This window comes from Calidris pugnax, unplaced genomic scaffold, assembly GCF_001431845.1.
Source record: "Calidris pugnax isolate Ruff unplaced genomic scaffold, ASM143184v1 scaffold56, whole genome shotgun sequence".
Taxonomy (NCBI): Eukaryota; Metazoa; Chordata; class Aves; order Charadriiformes; family Scolopacidae; genus Calidris; species Calidris pugnax.
Window position 1 is genome coordinate 9,612,881 of NW_015090839.1, and position 27,734 is coordinate 9,640,614.

At 35.7% G+C, this 27,734-nt stretch overlaps 1 protein-coding gene across 11 annotated transcripts in view; it reads left to right on the forward strand.

Moving 5' to 3' along the window:
- HECTD1 (HECT domain containing E3 ubiquitin protein ligase 1) overlaps positions 1-27,734 on the forward strand; it is a 63,372-nt gene that overhangs the window by 11,810 nt on the left and 23,828 nt on the right. For 4 of the 11 annotated variants that reach the window (XM_014941674.1, XM_014941682.1, XM_014941684.1 and 1 more), the window contains exons 2-24: positions 5,135-5,369; positions 6,253-6,480; positions 9,818-10,099; positions 10,340-10,628; positions 10,954-11,030; positions 11,120-11,218; positions 11,556-11,670; positions 12,279-12,453; positions 13,881-14,019; positions 14,221-14,391; positions 15,490-15,712; positions 17,221-17,265; positions 20,334-20,609; positions 20,715-20,791; positions 22,206-22,340; positions 22,565-22,711; positions 23,097-23,191; positions 23,668-23,773; positions 24,768-24,902; positions 24,986-25,125; positions 26,051-26,374; positions 26,809-26,975; positions 27,157-27,333. In XM_014941674.1, the coding sequence (XP_014797160.1) occupies positions 5,135-5,369; positions 6,253-6,480; positions 9,818-10,099; positions 10,340-10,628; positions 10,954-11,030; positions 11,120-11,218; positions 11,556-11,670; positions 12,279-12,453; positions 13,881-14,019; positions 14,221-14,391; positions 15,490-15,712; positions 17,221-17,265; positions 20,334-20,609; positions 20,715-20,791; positions 22,206-22,340; positions 22,565-22,711; positions 23,097-23,191; positions 23,668-23,773; positions 24,768-24,902; positions 24,986-25,125; positions 26,051-26,374; positions 26,809-26,975; positions 27,157-27,333 (3,857 nt within the window). Of the gene's footprint in view, positions 1-5,134; positions 5,370-6,252; positions 6,481-9,817; positions 10,100-10,339; positions 10,629-10,953; positions 11,031-11,119; positions 11,219-11,555; positions 11,671-12,278; positions 12,454-13,880; positions 14,020-14,220; positions 14,392-15,489; positions 15,713-16,909; positions 17,133-17,220; positions 17,266-20,333; positions 20,610-20,714; positions 20,792-22,205; positions 22,341-22,564; positions 22,712-23,096; positions 23,192-23,667; positions 23,774-24,767; positions 24,903-24,985; positions 25,126-26,050; positions 26,375-26,808; positions 26,976-27,156; positions 27,334-27,734 lie in introns of all 11 variants that reach the window. The other 7 variants (XM_014941680.1, XM_014941683.1, XM_014941676.1 and 4 more) reach the window with 6 other exon arrangements.

Below are 27,734 nucleotides of genomic sequence, written 5' to 3' on the forward strand. Positions count from 1 at the left end.
CAGCCAGTCAAATACATTTGTCCACAAGAAGCTCCTGCTACTGGATTGTTTCACTTAGTTGAGCACAGAAATTTACCATCTTATTCATCACAATCTGAACAATTGGGATACTACTTAAATTCTAGGAAATAAAAAAGCATATTAGTATATGTAAATTGTCTTGTCTCAAACTCTTAACATCCAGAAAGTGAAAGACTATCTGGCTTGGGCACAGCTTCTTGAAGATGTATTTCAGAAATGCATACAAATGTAACTTGACAATTGTGTTTTCATAGAATTATATAAAGTTTGTAGCTGAGCAGAAAAGCTGTTTCATAGGAGTAGTGAAGAACCTTTTATGCTTGGCATGGTAATTATTTTTATTTTTTTTCTGCTGATGTCATTACAAGTTCAAAATGTTAAAGAACCATGCTGCTTAGAAAAAGTATAGCGATGTGTTGGCCTGAAATAATATTGCAGAGCAGTGGGCAAGGTAGCATAGAGGTCCCATATAGGCAAATTGGTGTATTGTGGACTGCATTGGTCAAATATGTTCTTTGTATGTACAGATACAAATGTATGTCTCAGATACATATTTGTATCTGAGAATCTAAGTGATAACTTGGCATTATTTTTGAAGTCAATATCAGTGTTACTGTCATCCTCTGGGGCTTGAAAAAACAAGTTGAATCTTTTGCCAGCTATGACCACCTTGAAAAAGTAGTCACCATATATAATAGATAGTTAATGCAATGTTTGTAAACCAGTAATAAAAATACTTTTTGACAGTCACACTGGGAGAGGCTCAGGGCTGATAGAATCCATGTCTGTTGGTTTTGCTTTCTACAGAAATACTTCAGAGTTCTGCATGCATTTTATTGTCTGGAATGACTTTAGGGATTATAACTTAATTTGTGTTACTGTACTGTGTAGAACTTGAACCATACTATATGAGTTGAGAGAGACAGGAGGGGGAAGAAGATGACACAACTGTACATACTGTGGGCTAAAATAATAAGAAGCATTTGTTGTTTTGGAGACCAAGACAAAAATTCTGGTTTGATTGTTTTGCCATGTTCCTGATAGCCATGTCTGAGAAATGAAGCTTACACTTCTGTTAATTTTAAATATGTATGAGCTTTAATAATGATCAAGCTTTAGATTATCGTTATATACATCATTATATGATTGATGTTTGTTCATAAAAGGTTTTCACCTTTTTTACTGTAAGTTTTTCTGTTAAACATTGGTTAGATGACTTGTTAAGTCATTTTGTAGTTGGTCCAGTGCATTCAATTAGAAGGCTAGACTTTCATTTTTAGGTAACAGGCAGCTATTTAAAAGTATGTAATGAGTTCTGCATTGAAATACAATAAATTAAATTCTAAAAGGAAAAAATATTAAAGATAATATGCATCATAAATGTTTGGTTTGCAGTAAATGAGTGTGTGTTGGAGTGGATAGTGCATAAAATTTCATGCCACAAAGCCCGTGTGTTTTGTTCTGTTTTACTTTCAAGCCTGTGTTTTTGTGTGTGTTGTTTCTTGATTTGCTGCAGAAAGAAGGGAGGGGGGAAGAAATTAAGACTTAAACAAAAGCTTCAGTATGGCTTTTTTTCCCCCCTCCTTTTTTCTCTTCAGTCTTCATATTGTCCTTAATGAGTCTTTATAAAATGTTTCTTTTGACTCTTCTACCTGGTGTAATCTAGCTCTCAACTTCCTGGTTACTAGCAATATCCAACAAAGCTAAAAGAAAAAGCAAACCCAAAAGAACCCAACAAAAAAAAAACCCAAACCAAACTGTTAAAAGAAACAAACATCAAGTACATAGAGCCCAGTACATAGCTCGAAAGAATTTTCTGTGAAAGCTCTTGTTAAAATTAGATTAGTTGATATTTCAGAACCAAGTTGTTATTTTTCAGAACAAGTGAAGTTCTTATTGCTGTTTTGTAGGAATTCAACGTGTATTGCACACATAGAGTCTACAAAATTAGTTGTAGTCTTCTTATATTGAGAACCAAGTAATTCCCACAGGTTAAGTGTATGACAAATCTGCAGTTTGTTCCTGAAACCTTATGATACAAGTTGGTTTCCTTATGGGAGGACTGGAAATCATTCCTGTAAGTCAAAACACAAATGTCCTGACAGCAAATGGAGGTTATTATTTGCCTCCTAATTGAAAAAGTACGGTCTCTGACTAACATAGCTAGAGATTCTAGCAAAAAGTAATTTAAAAAAAACCCAAACCCTGAAGTTTTTGCCATTGAGCTCTGCTTGGCTAAGAGCGTTGCTGGTACAGTGTGGTGGCATTTGTGTGCTGGCAAAGAATTCGATATAAATGATAGTCTCTTAGGAACTTTGTATTTTTGCTGTATCTGCTGGGTAATTGGCTCTTATGGACAGGTGTTTTAAGGACAGGAACAGTTTTCTTCCAAACTTTTAAATTTCCATTTTCAAAGAATACAGCCAAGTTCCATTTGTGCTGTGTCTTTTTATAAACTGTTAAGTCATAGCAAATCTAACATTTGCATTTTTTTTTCTAAGCATTGCTTTTAACTCCTTGCAAAAATCTAGAGGGTTTTTTCTGCTGCTGTCTTTGGAAATCTAAGAAAAATGGTTTACTACTACTTGCTAGTATTACAGTGGAGACAGTGGAGCTCCTTACCTTCCACTTGGGTGTGGTTTTGTTTTGATTTTTAAGATTTGTGTTTATTGGGAAATTTTTTTTTCATAGAATCATAGAATTGTCTAGGTTGGAAGGGACCTTTCAGATCATTGAGTGCAATCACCAACCTAAGACTGACAAAACCCACCACTAAACCATATCTCTAAGCACCACCTCTACCCTTCCTTTAAGTGCCTCCAGGGATGGCGATTCCATGACTTCCCTGGGCAGCCTGTTCCAATGCTTGATAACCCAGTGTAAAAATTTTTACTAATATCCAATCTAAACCTCCCCTGCCACAACTTGAGGCCATTTCCTCTTGTCCTGTCGCTTGTAACTTGGGAGAAGAGACCGACCCCCACCTCACTACAATCGCCTGTCAGGTAGTTGTAGAGAGCGGTAAGGTCTCCCCTCAGCCTCCTTTCCTCCAGGCTAAACAACCCCAGTTCCCTCAGCCTCTCCTCATAAGACTTGTTCTCTAGACCCCTCACCAGCTTCGTTGCCCTTCTCTGGACACGCTTCAGCACCTTGATCACTTCCCTAGCCCTGCTGGCCACACTCTTCCTGATACAGGCCAGGATGCTGTTGGCCTTGGCCGCGTGGACACACTGCTGGCTCATGTTCAGCCAACTGTTGAGCAGCACCCCCAGGTCCTTTTCTGCCAGGCAGCTCTCCAGCCATTCTGCCCCAAGGCTGTAGCACTGCCTGGGGTTGGTGATCCAAGTGCAGGAGCCGACACTTGGCCTTGTGGAACCTCAGACCATTGGCCTTGGCCCATTGTATATTTATAGTTTTTCTTGCAATATAAGGTTTGAAGAACACTGTTCATAGCAATGTTTCATGATCTGTCTGATGTTGCATAAAATGCAGTGTAAAAGATCCAACACAAAACCACTTAAACAGGTAGCAGTGTCTACTTTAAATTTTATGTACTGAAATGCTTCTTGTGTCATTGCATAATAGTCATCTAATAATGAGTACAGATTTCAGACTTTTTTGTCCAGTGGATAATGTTTTTAAAATGCAAAGTTACTGTATAAATTCTTCTTAAGGAAGATGTGGCGTTAAATAGCAATTTTCTTAAGAACAATGGACAGTATGGGCTGGATAGGCTAATATAAGTATTAAATATGTGATTTAGCTTTATCAACGCTTCAATTATTAATTTATGTCATTAAAGATGATGGGTAATGTTTTTATTTGTCACACACTATTATTTAGTTACTTCATAAAGCATGACCAGATCTTCAAGGAAACTATTAGCATTTTGCTGTCCCAGGCTTTGGTGCCTTTGTATGAGTCACTGTGTGTACCAGATGGGACACTGACTGACCTCTGGGTTAGTCTCCAGAATGATTCATCGCTGAGTACTTCACCTGTCTTCCAGACCAAAGCATGCTGGTATTTTTGTTCTTTAGAGAAGTTTTAGGCCTTCTTTTGCAGACCAAAACCCTAGTTTAAGAAAAAAAAATGCAATATTTGCCTCTTGTAGATTTAGTTCTGATCTCCTGCATCTAGGGATGAGGTATCCAGTTATTTTGACTACTGTCACAACGTATATCCCTATCACCTTGGAAGTTTTCTACCCCTGTAGTGAAAAATCATTATTTTAAGTTATTTATTGCTAAGTAAGTATGCTATTGGAAGATAAATTATCCTCAAGTATAACTCCATGTTTTAGAACTTTTGATCCAAATCACTCTTAACCACAACAGCCATAATAGTGAAAAGCATTATTATGACCATCCATTTTGATTTGTACCCCCGTATGTCAGAGGGACAAAAGGAGGACTGCTTATTTTGTTACAAAGTTGTGGGGATGTTCTTGGCTGTCCTTGCATATGGAAATGAGGCTAACAATAAAGAGAAGAGCCAGAGGCATGAGAAGGAAGGAAAAATGCAATAGAAGCGAGCTAAATGAATTAAATATGTTCTCAGTGTGGTTAGGGAAAAAGAACAATGCAGGGAGAGAGGAAACTGAAATAGGATAAAAAGACAAGTTTATACCACAGGGATGAAGGACCACTCAGAGAATGAAATTGCATAGCAAAACCAAAATCTTTAGTCTTTGTATCGAACATAATATTTCATGTTTAAGTAGCTATTTGTCATCATAAACCTTGAAGCTCTGTTAAGGAAAAAATGCATTCTGTTGAATGAAGTGAGGTTAATGCCTAAAATGATTTCCCTAGAGAATAAGTTTTTCCTTGTATGATTTTAAAATTTCAATTTTTTTCCTTTTCTGCTGGTTTCCTTCCCTAATACAGCATCTTTTTGGATTTCTGATTTGAATTCTAGGGTGTGTACGAGATGCCTATATCCTACCATTCTAAATGAATGCTCTGAACCTATAAGCTAATTGAGCAAATCATGCCAGCTTGAAAAGCATTAATCTGTTCATGTGAAAGTCTATGAATTACTTAATATAAAGAAACTTGCGCAACTTAGTAATGTTTTGCTGTGTGGGGTTTTTTTGTTTGTTTTCCTGCAGATGCCCTCCTCGAACTTTTTTACCAGCACTGTGCAAAATTTTTCTGGATGAAAGTGCTCCAGACAATGTATTAGAAGTAACAGCTCGTGCCATAACGTATTATCTGGATGTATCAGCCGAATGCACCCGTAGGATTGTGGGAGTGGATGGAGCTATCAAGGCACTTTGTAACCGTTTAGTAGTTGTTGAACTTAACAACAGAACCAGCAGAGATTTGGCAGAGCAGTGTGTGAAGGTATGTATTCTGAAGAAACTTCTGTTTTTAAGAAAGAGATGGAAAATTTGCTGTCTCTGAAGCGCTTCCTCATATTTTATTAAAATGTGAAGCAAAACCATAGAGTATGATAAAAGTGTATGTGCCAGCAATGCTGCTTATCTTTACTGTCAGTCTGGTGCTCTTCAAAGTTGAGATTCCTTTTAAAAAAGTATAGAAAAAGAAACAAAAATACTAGAAGACATTTTTCTTGTTTATCTTACATGACTAGAATGCTAATGGCTAATTTTCTGCTACAAAGGGAATGAAGAATTGCTCCAGATAAACATAAATTACGTGCTGGAAAAAAAAAATAATTGTCTGCTGTTTCTTCAGTAGCACCACACACAGCTCCTCTGCACCCTTGTGAAGTTTTCAGAAAAGTTTACAAGACCCTTACAATCTCTTGTTTAAAGTATAATCCATTTCCATGTGATAGCGTATGATTTGAGTCCTTGATTACTGTGGTGTCGACTTTATGCATGTATTTCCTATTTGCTAGTTCTAGCCTATTCCAAGTACATCACTGAAGTAGTGGAGTAACAGTACTCTTGGAAGTTTCAGAGCTCACAGTTGTGTGTTATCCAAAGACTTAATTCTCCTGGGAAAAGATACTATTATCTTGCTGTCTCTCATGAACACCCATTATGACTGTGCTATTGGGGGATGTTGTATTTGCTCCTCTGTTTTTGAAGAAAACTGTAATTCCTGGAGTACTGGAGGCTTTGGCACTTTCTGGGTGTTGAGGAAGAGGACTTTTTTTCTTCTGTTGTTTCATTTTCTTAACCAGTTCTGTAGATGGATATAAACAGATAACTGACAATGTACGTGTGCTTCATTCTAACGAAATTTCATTTTGTCATAGGTGTTAGAATTAATCTGTACCCGTGAGTCAGGAGCTGTGTTTGAAGCTGGAGGATTGAATTGTGTTCTGACGTTCATTCGTGACAGTGGCCACCTTGTTCATAAAGACACTTTGCATTCAGCTATGGCTGTAGTATCCCGACTCTGTGGCAAAATGGAGCCTCAGGATTCTTCGTTAGAGATCTGTGTGGAATCACTGTCTAGTTTATTAAAACATGAAGACCATCAGGTAATGTACTAGTTGGCTCAATATGCTATGAATTTAACTTTCATTATGTTTAATAAATGAATAGCTAGGTATTTTTATATAGCCTCCACAACTAGATGTTTACATAGTAGTTGTTATATTTGGATGTTATAATAGTTTCCTTTACAGTTGTGATGACAAGATAAAAATACTGCTTAGCGTTTGACTTCAAGCACTGTTGTGTGAATATGATCTTATTTAACCTCTGAAAAATTTACTGAAAAATATCTTGTAACTTTTTCAGCATTTTGAAATACTTCCAGCAGTAATTGTTGTTCTGTGTTTGCACCTCAGTCACTATTAAATTGAGCATAAATAAGAGATGAAAATTAATCTGGTTTGTTTTTCTTTTGCCAAAGAAGCAATAAAAACATCCATAATCAATGCTAAAGTATTACATTGGAAGCCAGCTCAAATGGTACTACTGTAGATGCAGCGCCGCTCCTCTATTGCAGTTTGATTAACTAGAGATGATGTAGTCCTTGTAAAACCTACAAAATGAATCCTGGAGGAATTAACTTCCTACAAGTAGAATCCTTTTGTGTCTGTCATACTCATGCTTTGCAATAGCTGTTGAGCCAAATTCTTGCTGTACCCTGGGCAGGCTTCTTGTCCATACCGTTCTCAGTCCCCATTTCGCCCCCACCTCTGTCCTCATTCCTTTTTCTACACCCCCAGTCTCGTGATAAGCACATCAGATTTGGGAGACTAAATCTTTTTGCCCGTGAGCTAAATTTTTTTCGGTATATTTTTAGATCTTTTTGAAAGACCCAGTTGGCCAGGGGGCTGTCACACCAGCCATTTCAGAACAAGCTGCCGTGTTTTTTAGACATTATGTAACTTTATTAATGCACTGATCATCTCAGGCAAGCTAATCCTGAAATTTAGACCAGAAGACTGTAGTATTTTAACTGTTTCTGAATTTATAATGTGTTTGAAAGAAAGCAGTTACGGGGCTGTTGGAGATCTGAATGAGAGTTCAAATTAACTTAATCTTTTAGCAGTTAAGCTTTAAGATAAGTGTGCTTCAGATTGAAGTAACCCAGATGATAGTCAGTAAATCTGTACCAGTATTCTTGAGAAGCATGTTTTGTGTGAAACAAGCCTCAGGATTTACAATTAATGTTGATGCATACGCCCAGTAACTTCATTTATAAAGTTTTGTTATTCTCCCCCTTTCCCTTTAAACTGTTGCATTTGGTCACTTTTTGTGTGGGCTGCGGGTTAGTAACATCACTTGAGGAGAGAGTTTAGACCAGAGGAATGTGGCCCCACGAACAGCTTACCTATAAGTTTGGTTTTTTTAATCTTTCTACCAAACTTGCAGTTTGGGAGGAGAAATGTAAATACCTTCCACAGCACTCTTTTGCTTTGGAAACTGATGTCACTAATGCGGTGTGTTAAATAGGCTGAACCTTCCTTGTGCATTTCTGACAGAGCTGTTCTGGTAAAAATCCATAAAATACATACAGATGACATAAAGATTGGCAGAATTGTTTATCCATCCTGCTGTCAAAGAACTGGAGCAAAATGCCAGGGACATGAGTAGTGACCATTACAAGTTAAAGAAAACATCCCTTGCAAAGGGGTACTGATAAATCGGAAAGCTTGGCATGCGGCCACCATGCCAGAATTTTAACATGCTTTGCATTTATTCAAGAGAAACTTCTGTTTTTCAAGTCCTTGCAAACTTAATGGAAATTAAAGATTTTTAACTTCCTGAAATCTGGCTTATATTCTAATCTTGTTCTGTGTGTCGATGAGTAACTGTGTTAAGCTCTTGGTATATGATAGTTGTCAATCATTTTGAAAATGGGCTGTTCTAGAAGTTGTTGACACTTGAGGGAATAAGTACGAGCTTGGTAACGAGTAGGTATTGTTGGTTTTCTCTTTTTTGGTGGGCTTTTTTTTTTTTTTAAACTATTTCTTGACACCAGTCTGGTTTGCTACTGCGTATCTACAAAGGCAAATGTGTCAGAAGCAGCTCACCTTGATATATCTGTGCAGACCTGGTCTGAAGGGTGGAGGCACTTTGAGTGTATAGGTCAGAGAGATGCTGAAGGCAAAACCTCCCCTTCTTTTCAACACCGACATGAAAAGAAGTTGGATCCTTTCCTGGGCAGCAGTATTTTTTGCTGGATTGTTAAGTGGATCATTAGTAAGCCTTGTTTCCACAGTGTCATGGTTTTTATTTTTTTTTTATTTAGTGACAAACCTAAATTTGGGAGTTTGTGTTTTATTGTCACAAAAATACTTGCATATCCCTGGGTCAGGTCTTAGTGGGCAACCTGGGTTATCTAAGGGTAAAATCTGCTTTTCCCAGTTTGTCCTATTTTTAGCCTTGGTCTAATTGAAAAATGTCTTTTACTTATGAGAAGTATGTAGACCTTTAGATACAACTTAACTATCAAACTTCACTCAGTTTAATGCTTTGAGACTTCTGGGTTGGTCCCTCAGCTAATGGCTTTTTGATAAAAAGCACCAAATTAGTATAACATATCCTAGTATTAGCATTATATTAATTATCAAATTATAACATTGGAATATTTTATTTTCTATAAATTTAGAAGATGAAACTGCAAAGAAATTTTTAAATTGTCTTCATTGTTCTTTGAGAAACAAATCTGAAATTCAACAAGTGTCTGAAAGTTAGCGAGTAAAAGATCATAATGTGTTTTCTTGGTGATTTGGTTCTATTTATTTATTTATTTATTTATTTATGTTAAGTTGTATTACCAGAAAGCTGCTTTAACAGTTTCTAACATCAGAACAACCAGAAGGTGAAGTACTCCATATTTCAATACCAAGCCATGGGTTGTTTTTGGTTTTTTCAGACCGTATTGTCAGAATGGGCAATTGCTAGTTGGGGTTATAAACAGTTGTGTTTCCTGTAAGAACAATCTCTAAAACTAAAAAATGTTTTAAAAATATACTTCCAATATCTAGTAATTTGACAATTTGATTATTAAATGTGTTTGTTTCTAGATTGGTTATGGGGTTGGCTCATACAGTTCTGGAGACGCTCACAATGCTGAAATTCAAACAAAGAAAAATAGTTTTCTTGCTTTCCATATATCATCAAGAGAAAGGGGGGGGGAATCCCAACAGCAGTAGAGTCCTTCAGTGAGCAGCTCAGAGCACTGCTGGGTTCCAACTCAGAGTTTCTGGCTTAAAAAGCCTGTCTCCGTTCACAGACTTTGAAGGGAACCTGGGGAAATCAGCTGCTTCTGTGTGTCCTGCGTTCTTGTGTATATCCCCTTAGCATCTTCTCATCTTAAGTACCAGATTTTTCATCTTTTCTCTTGCACTTCTTCCTTAGGTTTCCGATGGAGCTCTGAGGTGCTTTGCTTCGTTAGCTGACAGATTCACACGGCGCGGAGTTGACCCAGCCCCATTAGCTAAGCATGGATTAACTGAGGAGTTGTTATCTCGCATGGCGGCTGCTGGTGGGACAGCATCAGGACCATCTTCAGCTTGCAAACCTGGCCGGAGCACAACAGGGCCACCGTCTACAGCTGCAGACTCTAAATTAAGTAATCAGGTGTCAACTATTGTAAGCCTGTTGTCAACCCTGTGTAGAGGCTCTCCAGTAGTCACACATGTAAGAAATCCTTTTACGCTACAGCTTTTTGTTATCATAGAGTTTTTCCCTTCATGTACTTTAATATATGCAAGATTTGTGTTGCTATTTTATATAGAGATTTATAGGTTTTATTTTTATGCATATAAACATACGCATAGGTTATTTATAAAGAGGGGAAAAAAAGGAAACATTTCATATGGAAATGAAACCCAATTCTGATAGTATTTTCTAAAGCCCTGTATATTTTTTATTGTTCAGACTTTTAATTATTTCCAGGATCTCCTAAGATCTGAACTTCCAGATTCTATAGAAAGTGCGTTGCAGGGTGATGAGAGATGTGTTCTGGATACCATGCGGTTAGTAGATCTTCTTTTGGTGCTACTGTTCGAAGGGAGAAAAGCCCTGCCAAAATCCAGTGCTGGATCCACAGGCAGAATCCCAGGATTGCGAAGGCTGGATAGTTCTGGGGAACGTTCTCATCGGCAGCTGATAGATTGCATCCGCAGTAAGGATACTGATGCACTCATAGATGCTATTGACACAGGAGGTAAGCAAAAATCCTCTGAAAAAGAGAATGAGATAAAGTATATTTTTATTTTTATAATCTGTAGTGTCATAACAAATACTTAGGTAGTACCTTGAAATTTTTTATATACAAGTTCACTTGTTTTGTTAAATACACAACAGGTCCTGTTAGTAATAATTTCTATGCTACTTTTTTTCTAAATTGCAATTAAGGGCATAAATGTTTACCTAGAATTACTGATGATGCTTTTTTTTTTTAAACACCTGGCACTTATTTAAAGAACACCAATGAAGTTTAATTTATAATTCTGGGAGCCTTAATTATTTTATTTAATTGTATCTTTCAGCTTTTGAAGTAAATTTTATGGATGATGTAGGACAAACTCTTCTAAACTGGGCCTCAGCTTTTGGAACTCAGGAAATGGTAAGTTAGTTTTACAGAATCTTAAAAAGTTGGATTATTTATGTGAAGAAAGATGAAAAATACCCAATTTGCTTGTTCTTGTTTAACAGGTAGAATTTCTCTGTGAAAGAGGTGCTGATGTTAACAGAGGTCAGAGGTCATCCTCATTACATTATGCAGCGTGTTTTGGAAGACCTCAGGTAGCAAAGGTACGGTTTAAACTGATACTTTTAGAGAGCCTCAGATACTGACTTTTTCCCTAGTTCTGTACAAAATACCTTTGATCCAATGTTTAATTTGTGCACTGTCAAATATTTACATGTTCTTTACAGTGTTTATCAAAATACAATTTTTTTGTTATGATAGTGCAGTAATATGAATAAAAGGAATTTTATATTAACTTTATAGATGCAAAGAGCATGTAATGTTCTAACTTTGCTTACAAGCATGAGAAAAGTGTAGGAAAGATGTATGAAAAACATGTTTACTACTTTGGAAGAAGGAATCTTAATGTTTTTTTCGATATTTAAAAATACTTCTTCCTAGACTCTCTTACGGCATGGTGCAAACCCTGATTTGAGAGATGAAGATGGGAAAACTCCTTTAGACAAAGCTCGTGAAAGGGGGCACAGTGAAGTAGTAGCTATTCTTCAGTCTCCAGGTGAGTGCAGTTCTTAATTCCATAACATTGCTGGTAGAAATGCTTATGTATGTTAAGTAACTAAATTACTAGAGTTCTACTTCATTAAGATTCATTTTAAAAACTAGTGGTTTTTGACCAACCTTCATTAACCTGTAATGTATGTATAAAAACTTCAGTATTTTAGATATTCTTGAGGGATGGGCGTTACTGAAGAAACTGTGGACTGGGCACGAGCAGTGCCAGTGGTCCTGCTCTTCAGCTGTGGAATGGGGCTAGACTGGGACTTTGCTGTGGGTTCAGAGAGTGTCAGCCCTGGTAGCTTCTTTTTCTTTCTGTGTGGGAACTGCACTTCACCTGCGCTGGAACCACAAGTGGTTACGTATTCATCTTTAGTTCAATTTAAAGACTTTGAGGTTCTCCTGTGAGTGGTCTTTGATGGTACTTGTTATCAATCAGGTTTCTTCAAGAAGTCTTGCACATGAGGATTTTATATTTTTAGTAATGTGTAGTCTTGTTCAGGTACTTAGATGTTAGAAAAGAAAACTCTTACAGTTACTTGAAGGGATTTTTTTGTTTGGTTGGTTGTTTTTTGCTGTTGAACATCTTGGGGAAAAAATATTTTCCAGGGGACTGGATGTGTCCTGTTAACAAAGGAGATGAGAAGAAAAAGAAAGATGCAAACAAAGATGAGGAAGAATGTAATGAACCCAAAGGAGATCCAGAAATGGCACCCATATACTTGAAAAGATTATTGCCTGTGTTTGCACAAACATTTCAACAAACGATGTTGCCTTCAATAAGGTAATAGTCATGATAGGCAATTTCCCTGCATATTTTGAATTTCTTAATACACTCTGTTAAAAAAAAGGTGGATCTTTTTTTTTTCCGGTAAAAATTATAACATCTAAAAGTTCAAGTAATGCAAATGACACTTGAATGTATTTCTGTTTGAATAGAAGTGGTGGTTTGAAAAGTGTTACAAGTGTGAGTTTTACTTAGCATTTTAAGTAGCATTTTTTTCCTTTCTGGGGAAGTGGGGTCTTTGAAAAAATATGGTTGGTTAGTTAGGAGTGGGAGAGAGAAGCATACTCTTAACTAAAGTAGCATGTTAAAAGAAAATTGAGTTCATATAGTACCTTGTATAGATTCTGTATACTGAGCAATTGGTTGCGGCTGTTTGCAGCCACGATAATGAGAGTACTAGTTTAGGAGAGGAAAACTAATGAATTGGTATCAAGATATATTCACTGGAAAATTGGGAAGACTGGAAAAAGCTATTTTGGAAGGTTTTAGGAGACTTCTTAACAGCTTAAGTGTTAATCAACTGGAGATGCCACCTCTTACTGAGAGAAAAGAATGTTATCTAATTTGATACTTAAAAAAGAATACTGTGGGTGGCATAATGGTTGTGATAAATTGGGTCTGACCACAACCTCTCAGCCTTTTACACTACAAATATAACATTTGCTTAACTTCTGATTTGTATTTCCAGTGTTTGTAGGTACTTTGAGGGGTGAAAATACAACATAAAAAGGGACTGTAGTGGAGAGAAACTCTATATGAGCTGACGATAGGAAGCTTAAACTAGGTCATTTTAAATGAAGGAAATAACAGTGTTAACAGTCTGGGCACAATTAACTGTTGTTGCAGACAGAGTAAAGGAGTAGTTGTCTCTCTGTATTTTAAAGTTTTTTTTATGAATCAGCTAAATCATGTTTTTTAAAGTCAGTTGAATAAAACATGTAGCTTTAACTATACAGAAGTGATTGGCTTCCGAATTAACTGTCATGATTAATATGGAAAGCTGCATGTTCTAATAGTAATTTATGCATCTCACCAAAACACAGAAACTGTGTGACAGAAATGGAAGGCTGGATACCTGGGAGGAAGTCTGCAGAAGTGAATTGCCGTCACTAAGAGTGGATAAAAGTAAAATGTAGAGTAGGTTTACCTGGAGAAGGGTTGAGGAGAGAAAAATGTTAGACTTCTAGTGCTGTAGAGTCAAAAAAGATCAGTAGGTAAATTATTCTTTGAGATAATCTGGGATGTATTAACAATAACTGGGTTTGGTTCCAATAATGAGAACTAGAACTCATTTTAAAATATTTTTTTGTTTTGAAAGCATGCATAAATGCAAAAGCAGCTTTATCTTGAACCTTTTTGTTGCTTTGATTTCCGTTTACTTTATCTTTGTAAGAATCTTTTTTTCTCTGTGATGTCTTTTAAAGGAAAGCAAGTCTTGCCCTCATCAGAAAAATGATACATTTTTGTTCTGAGGCGCTGCTGAAAGAGGTTTGTGACTCTGATGCCGGCCACAATCTGCCAACGATACTGGTTGAGATAACAGCCACAGTTCTCGATCAAGAGGTAGGAAGAAAGAAAATGTTACACTTGTACGAAAGCAGTGCACCAAAGGGGGTTATGATCATTGATTCCACGCACCTGTTAATAGGAAATCCCAAAGCATTTATAGCATCCCTCTGTCACCACGTGTGAAGTTCACCATCTAAAGATATTTTTAAGTGAAGATCTCCTTAATTATTTCCTTTCCATCCCAATGTATTACAGGATGACGATGATGGCCATTTGCTAGCCTTGCAAATCATAAGGGATTTGGTGGATAAAGGTGGTGATCTTTTTCTAGACCAACTGGCTAGACTTGGTGTAATTAGTAAAGTGTCCACTTTGGCGGGGCCGTCATCTGATGATGAAAATGAAGAGGAGTCTAAACCTGAGAAGGTAAGTACAGAATTGATAGCTTTATTTGGTTCTGTAAAATCAACGCTTCTTGTAAAATTGTCACTGTTACAAAAACGTCCAGGGCAAGTTCGTTAGGTTATTAAATTAATCTTCATTGTATACCAATTGTTTTAATGATTTTTTTTTGGTTGTTTTTTTATAACTTCATTTTCTGTTAGCATATTATTTGCTGAATTTTCCTGCTCATACTTATTTGTGGTCAGGTTGATTTGCACTTATTTTTGTCTAGTATTTTGAAAATTACTGCTAAATGAAGTGAATCCTTACTGAACAGAGTGCATCTCTTTCAGTGTACATGCACCAAGTAATTGCAGATGTTTTAAACATTGTTATGGCATACATTACAAATGTAAAAATGAAAATAATTTTCTACATAATTAAAACCTTAAGTGCATATTGAAGTTGTTTACCAGTTTTTTAACAGGCATGTTACTGACCACTCAGATGAACTGTATGGGTGACAGACCACTTCTGTTACCCTTTCGGTTAGGATTTATAGTTAAGCCCTCAGTGTATGGTTAAGCTTTTTTACTGTGGGTTTTGGGTTGAGTAGGTTTATTTTTTGTTCTGGTTTTTGTGTTTGGTTGGTTTTTGGGTGGGTTTGTTTCAGATTGTTTTAGTGTTTATATATGAAAAAGATGTCTGGACATGGTCCTGGGCAACTGGCTGCAGGTGGCCCTGCCTGAGTAGGAGTTGGACTAGATGATCTCCAGAGGTCCCTTCCAACCTCAGCCATTTTATGATTCTTTTTTCAGAATACAAGTTTTGAACAGAGGTAGATGTGCCAATCAGTAGGTTGTTGTTGTCATAAATATGTATCTGAAAAGAAACTTCTTAAATATATTATTCTGTTAAAGAATACTTTAAAAAATACGGTTTACAGAGGGAAGAACTATAGTTCCTGTATTTTTGGTTTGAGTAATTCTTTTTCTCCTCAAGCCTTTTTAAACCGTCTGTGTTTTGTGTGTTGTTTTTCTGTTGGTTTGGGGCTTTTTTATGTGTTGGGGTTTTTTGGATTTGTGGTTGGGTTTTTTATGGTTTTTCTTGTTTGTTTTGTTTAATGCAATTTTATTACAGGAGGATGAACCACAGGAGGATGCTAAAGAACTGCAACAGGGTAAACCGTATCACTGGAGAGACTGGTCAATCATTAGGGGAAGGGACTGCCTGTATATCTGGAGTGATGCTGCAGCCCTGGAACTGTCTAATGGTAGCAATGGATGGTTCAGATTTATCTTGGATGGAAAACTGGCCACAATGTATTCCAGTGGCAGCCCTGAAGGAGGATCTGATAGTTCAGGTAGTTTCTTTGCAATTCAAGTTCAAGTTAAGTTTTGAAACTGTTATATTTGTCTATATGATTTGATTGGAACTATTTTGTTTTGCAGGAATTGGCTTACTAAGTAGTAAAGGATGTAAACAGGTGGAAGGTGGTCAGTTAATTGTGATGCTTTTTATCAGATAGCATGTGACCATAACTTGACTTCCTTGGTGAATTGTGTTAAGTAAACATCTTGCCAGTAAAAGTGTATTAACTTCGTTTTGTTTTGATTCTTCTCCATGCATACTTAATTTTTTCACCCCAGTCATTAAAAGCACTTTGTAGTGGCCGTCCCAGGAAAAGCAGGTTGAAATGGCGATTTGTTGTTTGCTTTTAGCTAAGCAGAATGAAATTGCATGTGTTTGAAGACAAAGTAATGGAAAGTTTCTCATCGAGACTGGGAAACAAATTACAGTGTCTTAATTGTTTGTCGGAGAGGATAAGGGAACAGACCTTATGCACTGGCAACGCACAGGTGGTTTTAATTTTCTGGACAGAATACACAACTTGTTCTGGATGCAGAAACAACCCTCCTTTATTGTTTCATCTTTTTTTGCAACAGTTCATGCATTTATGAACCAGTAGACATAAAATGCTTTGCAATGTTATTATGTTTTCAACAAGCCATTGAGTGAAATTAACAGAACATATTATGATTCAGGATAGAAATGAAGTGCTAATGACTTTACCCATCAATTTTGGGGCATGAAGACAGAATGTGATATAGTGTATTTCTAGATTATAATGCCGCTGGAAACCTATTTCAGATTTTTAAATTTTTTTTTTTAAGAAAAGTGTATCCTTGCATTCTTTTTACCTTAAAGGTAAATGTTTTTTTATGATTCTTTTTTCAGAATACAAGTTTTGAACAGAGGTAGATGTGCCAATCAGTAGGTTGTTGTTGTCATAAATATGTATCTGAAAAGAAACTTCTTAAATATATTATTCTGTTAAAGAATACTTTAAAAAATACGGTTTACAGAGGGAAGAACTATAGTTCCTGTATTTTTGGTTTGAGTAATTCTTTTTCTCCTCAAGCCTTTTTAAACCGTCTGTGTTTTGTGTGTTGTTTTTCTGTTGGTTTGGGGCTTTTTTATGTGTTGGGGTTTTTTGGATTTGTGGTTGGGTTTTTTATGGTTTTTCTTGTTTGTTTTGTTTAATGCAATTTTATTACAGGAGGATGAACCACAGGAGGATGCTAAAGAACTGCAACAGGGTAAACCATATCACTGGAGAGACTGGTCAATCATTAGGGGAAGGGACTGCCTGTATATCTGGAGTGATGCTGCAGCCCTGGAACTGTCTAATGGTAGCAATGGATGGTTCAGATTTATCTTGGATGGAAAACTGGCCACAATGTATTCCAGTGGCAGCCCTGAAGGAGGATCTGATAGTTCAGGTAGTTTCTTTGCAATTCAAGTTCAAGTTAAGTTTTGAAACTGTTATATTTGTCTATATGATTTGATTGGAACTATTTTGTTTTGCAGGAATTGGCTTACTAAGTAGTAAAGGATGTAAACAGGTGGAAGGTGGTCAGTTAATTGTGATGCTTTTTATCAGATAGCATGTGACCATAACTTGACTTCCTTGGTGAATTGTGTTAAGTAAACATCTTGCCAGTAAAAGTGTATTAACTTCGTTTTGTTTTGATTCTTCTCCATGCATACTTAATTTTTTCACCCCAGTCATTAAAAGCACTTTGTAGTGGCCGTCCCAGGAAAAGCAGGTTGAAATGGCGATTTGTTGTTTGCTTTTAGCTAAGCAGAATGAAATTGCATGTGTTTGAAGACAAAGTAATGGAAAGTTTCTCATCGAGACTGGGAAACAAATTACAGTGTCTTAATTGTTTGTCGGAGAGGATAAGGGAACAGACCTTATGCACTGGCAACGCACAGGTGGTTTTAATTTTCTGGACAGAATACACAACTTGTTCTGGATGCAGAAACAACCCTCCTTTATTGTTTCATCTTTTTTTGCAACAGTTCATGCATTTATGAACCAGTAGACATAAAATGCTTTGCAATGTTATTATGTTTTCAACAAGCCATTGAGTGAAATTAACAGAACATATTATGATTCAGGATAGAAATGAAGTGCTAATGACTTTACCCATCAATTTTGGGGCATGAAGACAGAATGTGATATAGTGTATTTCTAGATTATAATGCCGCTGGAAACCTATTTCAGATTTTTAAATTTTTTTTTTTAAGAAAAGTGTATCCTTGCATTCTTTTTACCTTAAAGGTAAATGTTTTTTTTGTGTTCAGATACTTGTTTATCCTACAATAGAGTTTTAAGAAGATCCATGACATGAATTTCTTAAATCCTCATAGCCCTTGGATGCCAATTCCGCTTTCTTCCTTCCAAACGATATGGGCATGGGGGTGGGATTTTTCTGTACAAGATGTGTGGAATGAGGATAGCTCAGATGAATTTGGAGCAAAGAGAACTTAAAAAAAAAAAGTCTGGGAATTTAGAAGATGTGTCTCTTCATGTCAGTCTTTTAAGAAAAAAATTGAATAAATCCCAAGTTTTTGGACAGGATACTTAGCATGGATCTTATGGGAGGGAAGGGGCTAGACCAGGATTAAATGAGGCTTTTTGCAATTTTTTTTCTCAAACAGACAGAGTGCTGACATTGCAGTGTAATTTGCCTGAACTTTAACCATTAGCAGCAGCCTCTCTTGTACTTAACAGATAAGATACCAGTATTTGTTAAGTTTAGTTGAAGTTACTACAGTACAATATAGACTCAGAATAGTGTCTTTAAGTCCTGAACTATACTATATGTTCTGCTTTCCTAAATCGTTAATGATTAATCTCATGATATACTTTTTAGTAACTTCACGACTGGCAAGAATATAGAGGGTTGAGTAATGGAATTTGTAAGTGTGTATCGCATGATGAAAGCTGGGGCGGGAGGGGGAAGTATATATTCTATGAACGTTTTTGGAAGGTCTGTACTCACCCCTCTCCACATTAGCTTAATACTTGTTTTGTTTGAATTTTTAGAAAAATAAAAGTTCAATGCAAAAACTGAAATTCAATGGTAACTCTAAAGCTTTAAGTGAGTCTCAAAATTATGCATAAGAGAACCCGAAATTATTCCCAACCATGTATAATCATTGCATTTCCAGTGTGACATGCTATATAATAAATTTGTTAAAATGTATCTACGGAAATTTGGAAATAATTAAGATTATTTTAATTTTGCATATGAAATTTCAAAATTCTCTTTTTGTCTGGATGCTATGAATTTTAAGTACTAAAAAATGTTATGCCTTGAGTGCATATGTATTTTTGCATAGAGATTTTTTTTTATTATACAACATCAAAAATGGCAAATTTAAAAAACCTAGAGCTTATGTTATTACAGCAAAAGGAAAACAGCAATTTGACAAGTGCATGGACTAGAAAAGCTGCAGTTATCAAGTCAGTAAGCTAAAAGATGACGATATTTCTTAACTTTGAAGTTGAGATGTAATCTTTACATTAATGAGGTTATTGCATTTTTATATGGAGTTTTTATTTTTTTTAAATGATGAACTCATCAAATTTCCTGGAATTATGCTAATTAACATTTCAAATGTAGCATGCAGCCTTTCAATGTCAAAATATAATTTATTTTAAACTGAGATAGTTTTTGTGATAATTTCAAGATAGATTACCTACATGTTCTAAAAGTAGGATATGATCCTGTTTGTAATATATTAAATATATATTAATATTAAATATATATTATATATTATAATATATTAAATATTTCTGTATAAGTATTAGCTTTTCACCAAGTTTCATTTGGTGCCATTAGATTTTGTATTTCATTTATTTATTTTCATGTTTTTCTCAGATAGAGATCCTTAAAAATTTTGTAATAACTAAAAAGGACTAGGAGCATCTGCATGATAACTTGAATTAGCATAATGTCACTGTATTAAGTAATGTAATACATTCTGTGAATGTAGACGTTCTACAAAGAAATGAATAAAGTTTTAGTGCAGCTTACAAAAAGAATTTTCTGGGTGCCTTTGTGACACTTAATCTGAGCAAATGGCTGTTACTACAGCTCAAATTTGCTTTTAGTATGTATTGTCAGACTCTGTAAAGCTTTGTGAGGTTTTTTTTTCTGTTTTTTTTTATCACTTCAACATTTTTTTTTTCTCTGCTTGCTTTAAGCTATGAAGTTAATTGCTGTTTTCCTGTTGGAGGATTCATTTAATTTATTATTTCTAAAAACTTGCTTTTAAGATGAGTTCATGCTGGCAATAATGACATAGATTATTTTTGCGAGACTAAAAGTTTCATGGATTTTTTTCTTCCTACTATAATTGTAAAGATGAATTAATACATCTGACAGTAGCACCATTTGGAAAGAGTTGCATTGTCCACTTCGATGTGATTGTGGAATAAATCACTGTTGAAGTACATAAAGTGTCTAAATTTCTTCCCAGTATATTTAAGACCCTTAATTTCAAACTTAATTTTGCATTGAATGTACTCAGTTGTTCTGCTTTTGGAAAAAAAATAATATTGTTTGAGATACATGATGGCGGATTCAATTGTTGGAAAAAAAAAATAAAAATGTTTGTTTCTTAAATAGAAAGTAGGAGTGAGTTCCTTGAGAAGCTGCAAAGAGCTCGAAGCCAAGTGAAGCCATCTACTGCCAGTCAGCCAATCTTATCGGCACCGGGGCCAACTAAACTCACTGTGGGAAACTGGTCACTCACCTGTTTAAAAGAAGGAGAAATTGCTATTCACAATTCTGATGGTCAGCAAGCTACAATACTGAAAGAAGATCTGCCAGGCTTTGTGTTTGAATCTAACAGAGGAACAAAGCATTCGTTTACAGCTGAAACCTCTTTGGGTAAGTATGTAGGTATGTGTTATGTGCAGGTAGGAGCAAGTGTATGTGAGGTGGTTTTTCTGTTTGTCACTTTTCATACCTGTGGGAAATTGTGACTTTTCTAAAACTATGTTGCAGGGTCAGAATTTGTGACTGGCTGGACTGGCAAAAGAGGAAGAAAGCTGAAATCTAAACTGGAGAAGACAAAGCAAAAGGTTGGTGAGCATCTGTGAATCTTATACTTAGAACTCAATTGAGTTTGTTTTATTTTATAACATACTTATGGAGTTGTAGTTTCCTCTCTTGGACGATTAAAATCTTCTTGGATTTCAACTAGACACAATTTTATGCTAAGCTTGAAGTGGAGAACTTCACTGGTAACAAAACATTTCTGCTGGTGCTTTTATCCAACAATCTTAGTAAATTCTGTGCCGTTCTAGAGGAAAAATAATTTTCTTTTTAAAATGTAAGAAAATCCAATTCTCCTGACTTATATTTGTAGTATTCTGTAGGTTTTTCTTATGCAAAAAGAAAAGGTACTATGATCAATACTACAGTTGTATCAGGGACATAAGTTACTTCTATTCACTACATTCAGATACTAATTTTAGGCTGGATATTGTGACAGATGGGGGGGTGGAACTGAACAGTGCATTTTGAGAGTTGTGGTAGTGAAGCAAAATGTGTGAAGGCCGTCATTTTAGACTTCTCTAAAACTCTTCTTTCTGTTCTCAAACTGAGGCGAAAAAGAGGAACTAGGAAATAAAGTATTAAGCTTTTCACAAAACCACACAATAGCAGTATGCTCTGTGGCCTGCTGATGCCAAGGGCTCAAGCTAATCTTCAGTCTTGACCTCTACTGCAGTTTCTAACAGCGCAGCTAATATGTTCTGTACTAAATATGCAACATGTAAGGACACATATCTGAGGAAATGTGACACTAAATTGAAAATGAAAATATTGTGTGAATGAGGATAGGTGGAATGATAAAAGGAAGGCACTGCTCTTGCATACCAGAGCTTGCACTGTGTAGCTCCAAAGCCTGTGAAACATATTATAATGTGATGATCATAACATAATAAGATGCTAATGAAAAGGAAAATGTTGTTTAATAAGAACTTACTTTATCAAATCTATCTTGTGTGATCTGTACTTTGCAGAAAATGTTATTCTTAGTATAAGGTCATATAATGCTTTCTGTGTGAATTGCTCTAAGGAATGTGAAGAGAGCATTCAGAAACCATATATAAAACCCCCTTAATCTTACTTTGAAAAAGACAACCAGATTCATGATATAATTCTAAAGAAACAGATTTACAGATTGAGAGTCCTGTCTTTTGTCCTATGTTTGTGCTCTAATTTAACACATGATGGTAAGTTTCAATAAGCTTCTGTAGTAAGTTTCTGTAAGCTTCAATAAGATTCTGTGTATTTCCATTTATTTCTCCTGTTCTTTTATTCTTTCATAACATTTGCGTTTCATGATGTATGATAGGTTTTGGTTCTTCCCTATTTGTTTGTGTCTGTAGTGGAGTTCTTTAAAAAAGATGACCAAGTTTCTAGTATTTTTGAGAATAATAGTTTCATTACAGTCAGGTATGATTTCTGATTATCAAAATCCATTTGTAGGTGCGCACTATGGCGAGAGATTTATATGATGATCATTTTAAAGCTGTTGAAAGCATGCCTCGAGGAGTGGTTGTGACACTGAGGAATATAGCAACACAGTTAGAGTCTGCATGGGAACTTCATACGAACAGACAGGTAAATGTACCTCCTTTAATTTGTAATGTGTGGTGTCAGTGGAAATCAGATTGTTCAGACTAGTCTGTCATGATTTAAAGGAAGGTCACAATGTCTATCTGACATGGGGGTTTTTAATGCCCGTAATTCCTAGTTATGTAGTTTACTGGGAGATTATTTTTCAAATGAAGCAAGTGGAAAAACTGTTACCTTGTCTCACCATAGTTGTCTTTTTTGTCTTCCAGTGTATTGAGGGAGAAAATACTTGGAGAGATTTAATGAAGACTGCTCTGGAAAACTTGATTGTACTATTAAAGGATGAGAATACTATTTCTCCATATGAAATGTGCAGTAGTGGCTTAGTTCAATCATTGCTTACGGTTTTAAATAATGTGAGTTTATATAACATATAACAATATAACATAAGTCTACGAAGAAAAAATTTCTATATAAAGTTAAAATAATGTAGGCATGTGCCTTGACTTAAAAAATCTACTATAAATGTGGCTTTTTCTTGTCTTGATGAAATCCAGGCAGACTTGCTCCAGTTAGTGGTCTGCCCATTGAATATATGCATCACAATAGATGGCTTTAGTTTGAATAAGCCATTAAAAGTCTTTAAATCAGCACTGGTCAGTTCTAAGGGCTGATACCATTTAGCTTTTCACATACAGATTTTAATAGAGAATTCAGTGAGCCTAAACAGATATTGTTGCTGGTATAAAGAATGAATATATTGATTTTTATTAGATGTAACTTTTTTGTGTTCCCTTTTAGAATGTTGATTTAGATGTGAAGCAAGACTGTAGTCAACTGGTAGAGAGAATAAATGTTTTCAAAACAGCATTCAGTGAAAATGAAGATGATGAAAGGTAAAAACAAAACCAAACCATAAAAACTTTTGCATCTGTGAAGCAGTATGGCATGTTTAAGATAATTTAAAGACAAAGGAAGAGTTCTTCCCTTTTCAGTTTGTCTTTTTCTGGAATAGAAAGCTGGTCTTAAGAGACAGCATCTACTATTGAGGTAGCAATTGACAATTCTACTGAATTACTTCTGTCTGTAAGAGTCAATTATGCTGAATATACATCCATTGACAAACATAAAGGTGACTTTTGTTCATCACTGTGTCCGTTAATATTTTTTTACTGTGCTGTAACCATGTGACTAAAAGATGATATCTATAGAATACCATGCAGAGATATTCACTACAGTTGGGTACTGTTCCCTGAAGTCATAGAATCATAGAATGGTTTGGGTTGGAAGGGACCTTATAAAACCAAAAATACCAAATTCTGTGGGATTTTTTTTCTCTGTGTGGTAACACAGTAACTGTTCACTTTCACAGTCGTCCAGCAGTTGCATTAATTCGGAAATTGATAGCAGTGTTAGAATCTATTGAACGTCTACCTCTCCACTTGTATGATACGCCTGGATCTACGTACAATCTTCAGGTAAATGTACAACAACAGCAGTATGTCGTGCTGAGTGATACACAACTGAATGTCATAGGTGAATTTAAGGAACAGATACACACATTCATTTTCTATGAAGCATGTTCTTGTAGGGGTAGATAGAATTAGGTAAAAGAACAACAAACTTTTTGGCATTTATTTCCTCTAACACTTACCCTAAATGTTTGGGCCTTCCTCTGCTGTCCCTTTTCCGCTGTGATATTTTGATTGACTAGGTAACGTGTTTGTTCTTCCTTTTGTGTTCAAGTATTGTCTTTATATGGGAATATTGCCCCCTATTAACAATCCTTACAACTTGAATGAGCATTTTGTTGAAGACAATTATAAGACATGTTTATTTGTGATGACTAGGGATGGGCAGTAATGGCTAAAAGTGTCCCTTCTGGGGCTGTGTGCTCATTTGGTAGTACAAGACACCAGCAGGATCAGCAGCTTCTTACAAAGGAAAGCTGCAATTTGTCTAAAAATATTGCTGGCTTTCGTCCAGCTTATGTGGAGACTTAATTTTTTCTGTTTGAAAGTACAGTTCAGGATCTTACAAGATGGCAGTGAAGTGTGAATATTTCTGTTTTGATGCTGAATTATTAGAAAATAGTTGCAGACAGTTGCAAAAAACACTTCTGCTATTGAATATTTTGAAGAAGCTTTTTGAGGTTTTATATTATTGTAGTAGCTAGTCTACAAGAGTTGGAAGTAAAAGCTAAGAAAACACATGAAAAGTGAGAAAATATTAGCTTAAATGTGTAATTGACTTATACATTGACCATCATATTAAAGACTTGTTCAGTTAATTGTAAAAATAGAGTACTAGGGAATTACTTTTTAAAGCATTAAATTAGAATATAGTTTGCCAAAATTGCACAGCAAAAATACTTGATAGGCCACTAAAACTGCTGTAGTGAAATATATGATTTTTCTTAAAATTACAAAGCTTAAATAGAAGAGCATACACTAATCTTAGCTACTCTTTCAGATATTAACAAGGCGCTTGAGGTTTCGTTTGGAACGGGCCTCGGGGGAGACATCTTTAATAGATCGAACTGGCAGAATGCTAAAGATGGAGCCATTGGCAACTGTCGAATCTCTAGAACAGTATCTCCTGAAAATGGTGAGCATCCTACCACACGCAGCTCACACGGAATGGTTGCGTTCTGCATCTCTAATATTTGATTTCTTTTCATTCCTATGTAGGTAGCAAAGCAATGGTACGACTTTGATAGGGCTTCGTTTGTTTTTGTACGAAAACTGCGTGAAGGCCAAACGTTTGTTTTCAGGCATCAACATGATTTTGATGAAAATGGAATTGTTTACTGGATTGGGACAAATGCTAAGTGAGTTCCTTCAAAGATAAATATTATGAGATTAGATACAATAAACATGGGGCAGGATGGGGAGAGAAAACTCATAATGAAATAAAATGTTACAATTTTTTAGGAGTAGAAGGTATCTTTACTTTTACTGTTGATTAATAGCATTCTTTTTGCTCTACTGAAATAATAGGCAAATACAAATCTCTGAAGTTGTGTTGAGAATTTATTCCTATGCTTACCTAAGAAATTAAGGGGTGGGGAAGTTTTGATCTTTGTTTTTGTTTGCAGTGGTTTAATTCAGGGTTTTGGTGGGTTTTGCTTTGTTTTTTGAGTTTGTGTTTTGGTGGTGGTCTCTTTTTTTTTTTTTTTTTTTTTTTTTTTGGAGTGGACACCTGGGATTGTCACAACATGTGTGGCTGCCACCCCACACCTTTCTCTGGGCAATCTTACCTCTGGACTTGGCAATTATATTGCATTTTACATCCCCCTGAGGATTGTGTTAGTACTTTTATTGTATTAGATGCTATTCATATATGAGGAGAAAGGACAAAGACAACACAAGCCCCCATAAAGATGTACAGCCACAAAACTGCACTGCCATAGTTCAATGCACTAAGCTCTTAAAAAGGATGGCAAAGAGCTCATTAGAGAGCAGGACTCGGCTCTGTGTCTTGAAATACATCAAAAAAACTATGTTTATTAGCTAGGAATAGAAGTTACTTTAAAATAGACAAATTTTTTTTTTTTTTTTTTTTTTTTTTTTTTTAAACCACAGTAGTAAAGTGATGTTTAGAACATTTCTATAGTTACCTTATTATCTAAAATTGTAATAATCATTTTGGTTTGTAATAAACTCAACTGTAATCTACAATTTACCGTAGAAGTTATTGATACCTGTTTTTTTAAATATAAGTAATTGAACAGTACATTTCTCTTTTTAATATAGAACTGCATATGAGTGGGTAAATCCAGCAGCCTATGGGTTAGTAGTGGTTACATCCTCAGAAGGAAGAAACCTGCCTTACGGCCGCTTAGAAGACATCCTAAGCCGTGACAGTTCAGCTCTCAATTGTCACACTAATGATGACAAGAACGCTTGGTTTGCCATCGATCTTGGCCTTTGGGTTGTACCATCAGCTTACACATTGCGCCATGCTCGAGGTTATGGACGATCTGCTCTCAGAAATTGGGTTTTCCAGGTTTCTAAGGATGGACAGAACTGGACTACTTTGTATACTCATGTTGATGACTGTAGTCTCAACGAACCAGGGTATGTCAGTGTGTTTTACCACTTTTTATAGAACTGAGCTCAGTTAAAAATGTACTTGTCTGTAGACTAATTTAATGTGTACTGTATATGTAATAATGTAACTATATAAAGAAATGGTAGAGGATCTGAATTATCAAGGATGTGCTGGAAAATAAGTGATTTATAAGTTCTCTGTGTGGTTCACATAATGGTATTTGTGCTTTTCCATCATTGTAAATTTTGCATTTGATTATTTATTTTTTTTTAAGAAAATAATAACACCAGCACTCACCCAGAGTTTGTCCTTAATGTTAACAGGTTTTATATATCTTGTATTCTTGGCAGCTTTCTGATTTTATCCATACGTGATCAGCCATGGTTTTGTTTGCTTTTGGTACTAAGCTTTTTCATTTTGCCTCTTTTTTTCTTTTTGTATGTGTGTGTCCAATTTAAAGGTCCACAGCAACATGGCCTTTAGATCCACCAAAAGATGAGAAACAAGGTTGGAGACATGTTAGAATAAAACAGATGGGAAAGAATGCCAGTGGGCAAACACACTACCTCTCCCTGTCTGGATTTGAACTTTATGGCACTGTGAATGGAGTATGTGAAGATCAGCTGGGTAAGAAAAAGAATGTGTACATCCTATTTGTTTCCTTAAAACGTTGATGAACATACAATATAGAAATCAGTGTGAAAAAGCAGGTTAACTTTTGCAGTGGAACTTGCTTAGAAACTTAAGCTTAAAATTTTTCCCCATTCAATACTTCGAGTCTTTTCATTTCAATTTACGTTTCTTGTAGGAAAAGCTGCTAAAGAAGCTGAAGCAAATCTGCGAAGGCAGCGACGTCTGGTCCGTTCCCAGGTGTTGAAATATATGGTTCCAGGAGCTCGTGTAATCAGAGGAATTGATTGGAAATGGAGAGATCAGGATGGAAGCCCCCAGGGGGAAGGCACTGTTACAGGGGAACTGCATAACGGTGAGCATGAATTACCTGAATTTGTAAATGTCTGTAGCATGATTAGTTCATGTGGAATTGGTAGCATTAAAGTGTTTCCTTTATAGTATCTTGAAGAAATTGATATAATACTAAATATTTGGGGGAGAAGGAACTCAAATACTACAACTGTTGTGGTCCATTTGTGAAATTCCATTTTAATGCATGAAAAAAAGTCTCACTGTAAATGAAACTTTTTTTAGAGCTTTGCATAATTAAAATACCAAATTGTCATTTTAGACATCTGTTACCAAGAAGAAAAAGTAAACACAGGTGATTGATGCAAACTGATTAATTAAGCTTTGGGCCTGCCAAATCTATAATTACCTTCTTCATTTCCTCTAGCTTAGCATTTGCAGTATTTTTCTTTACTTTTGTTGTAT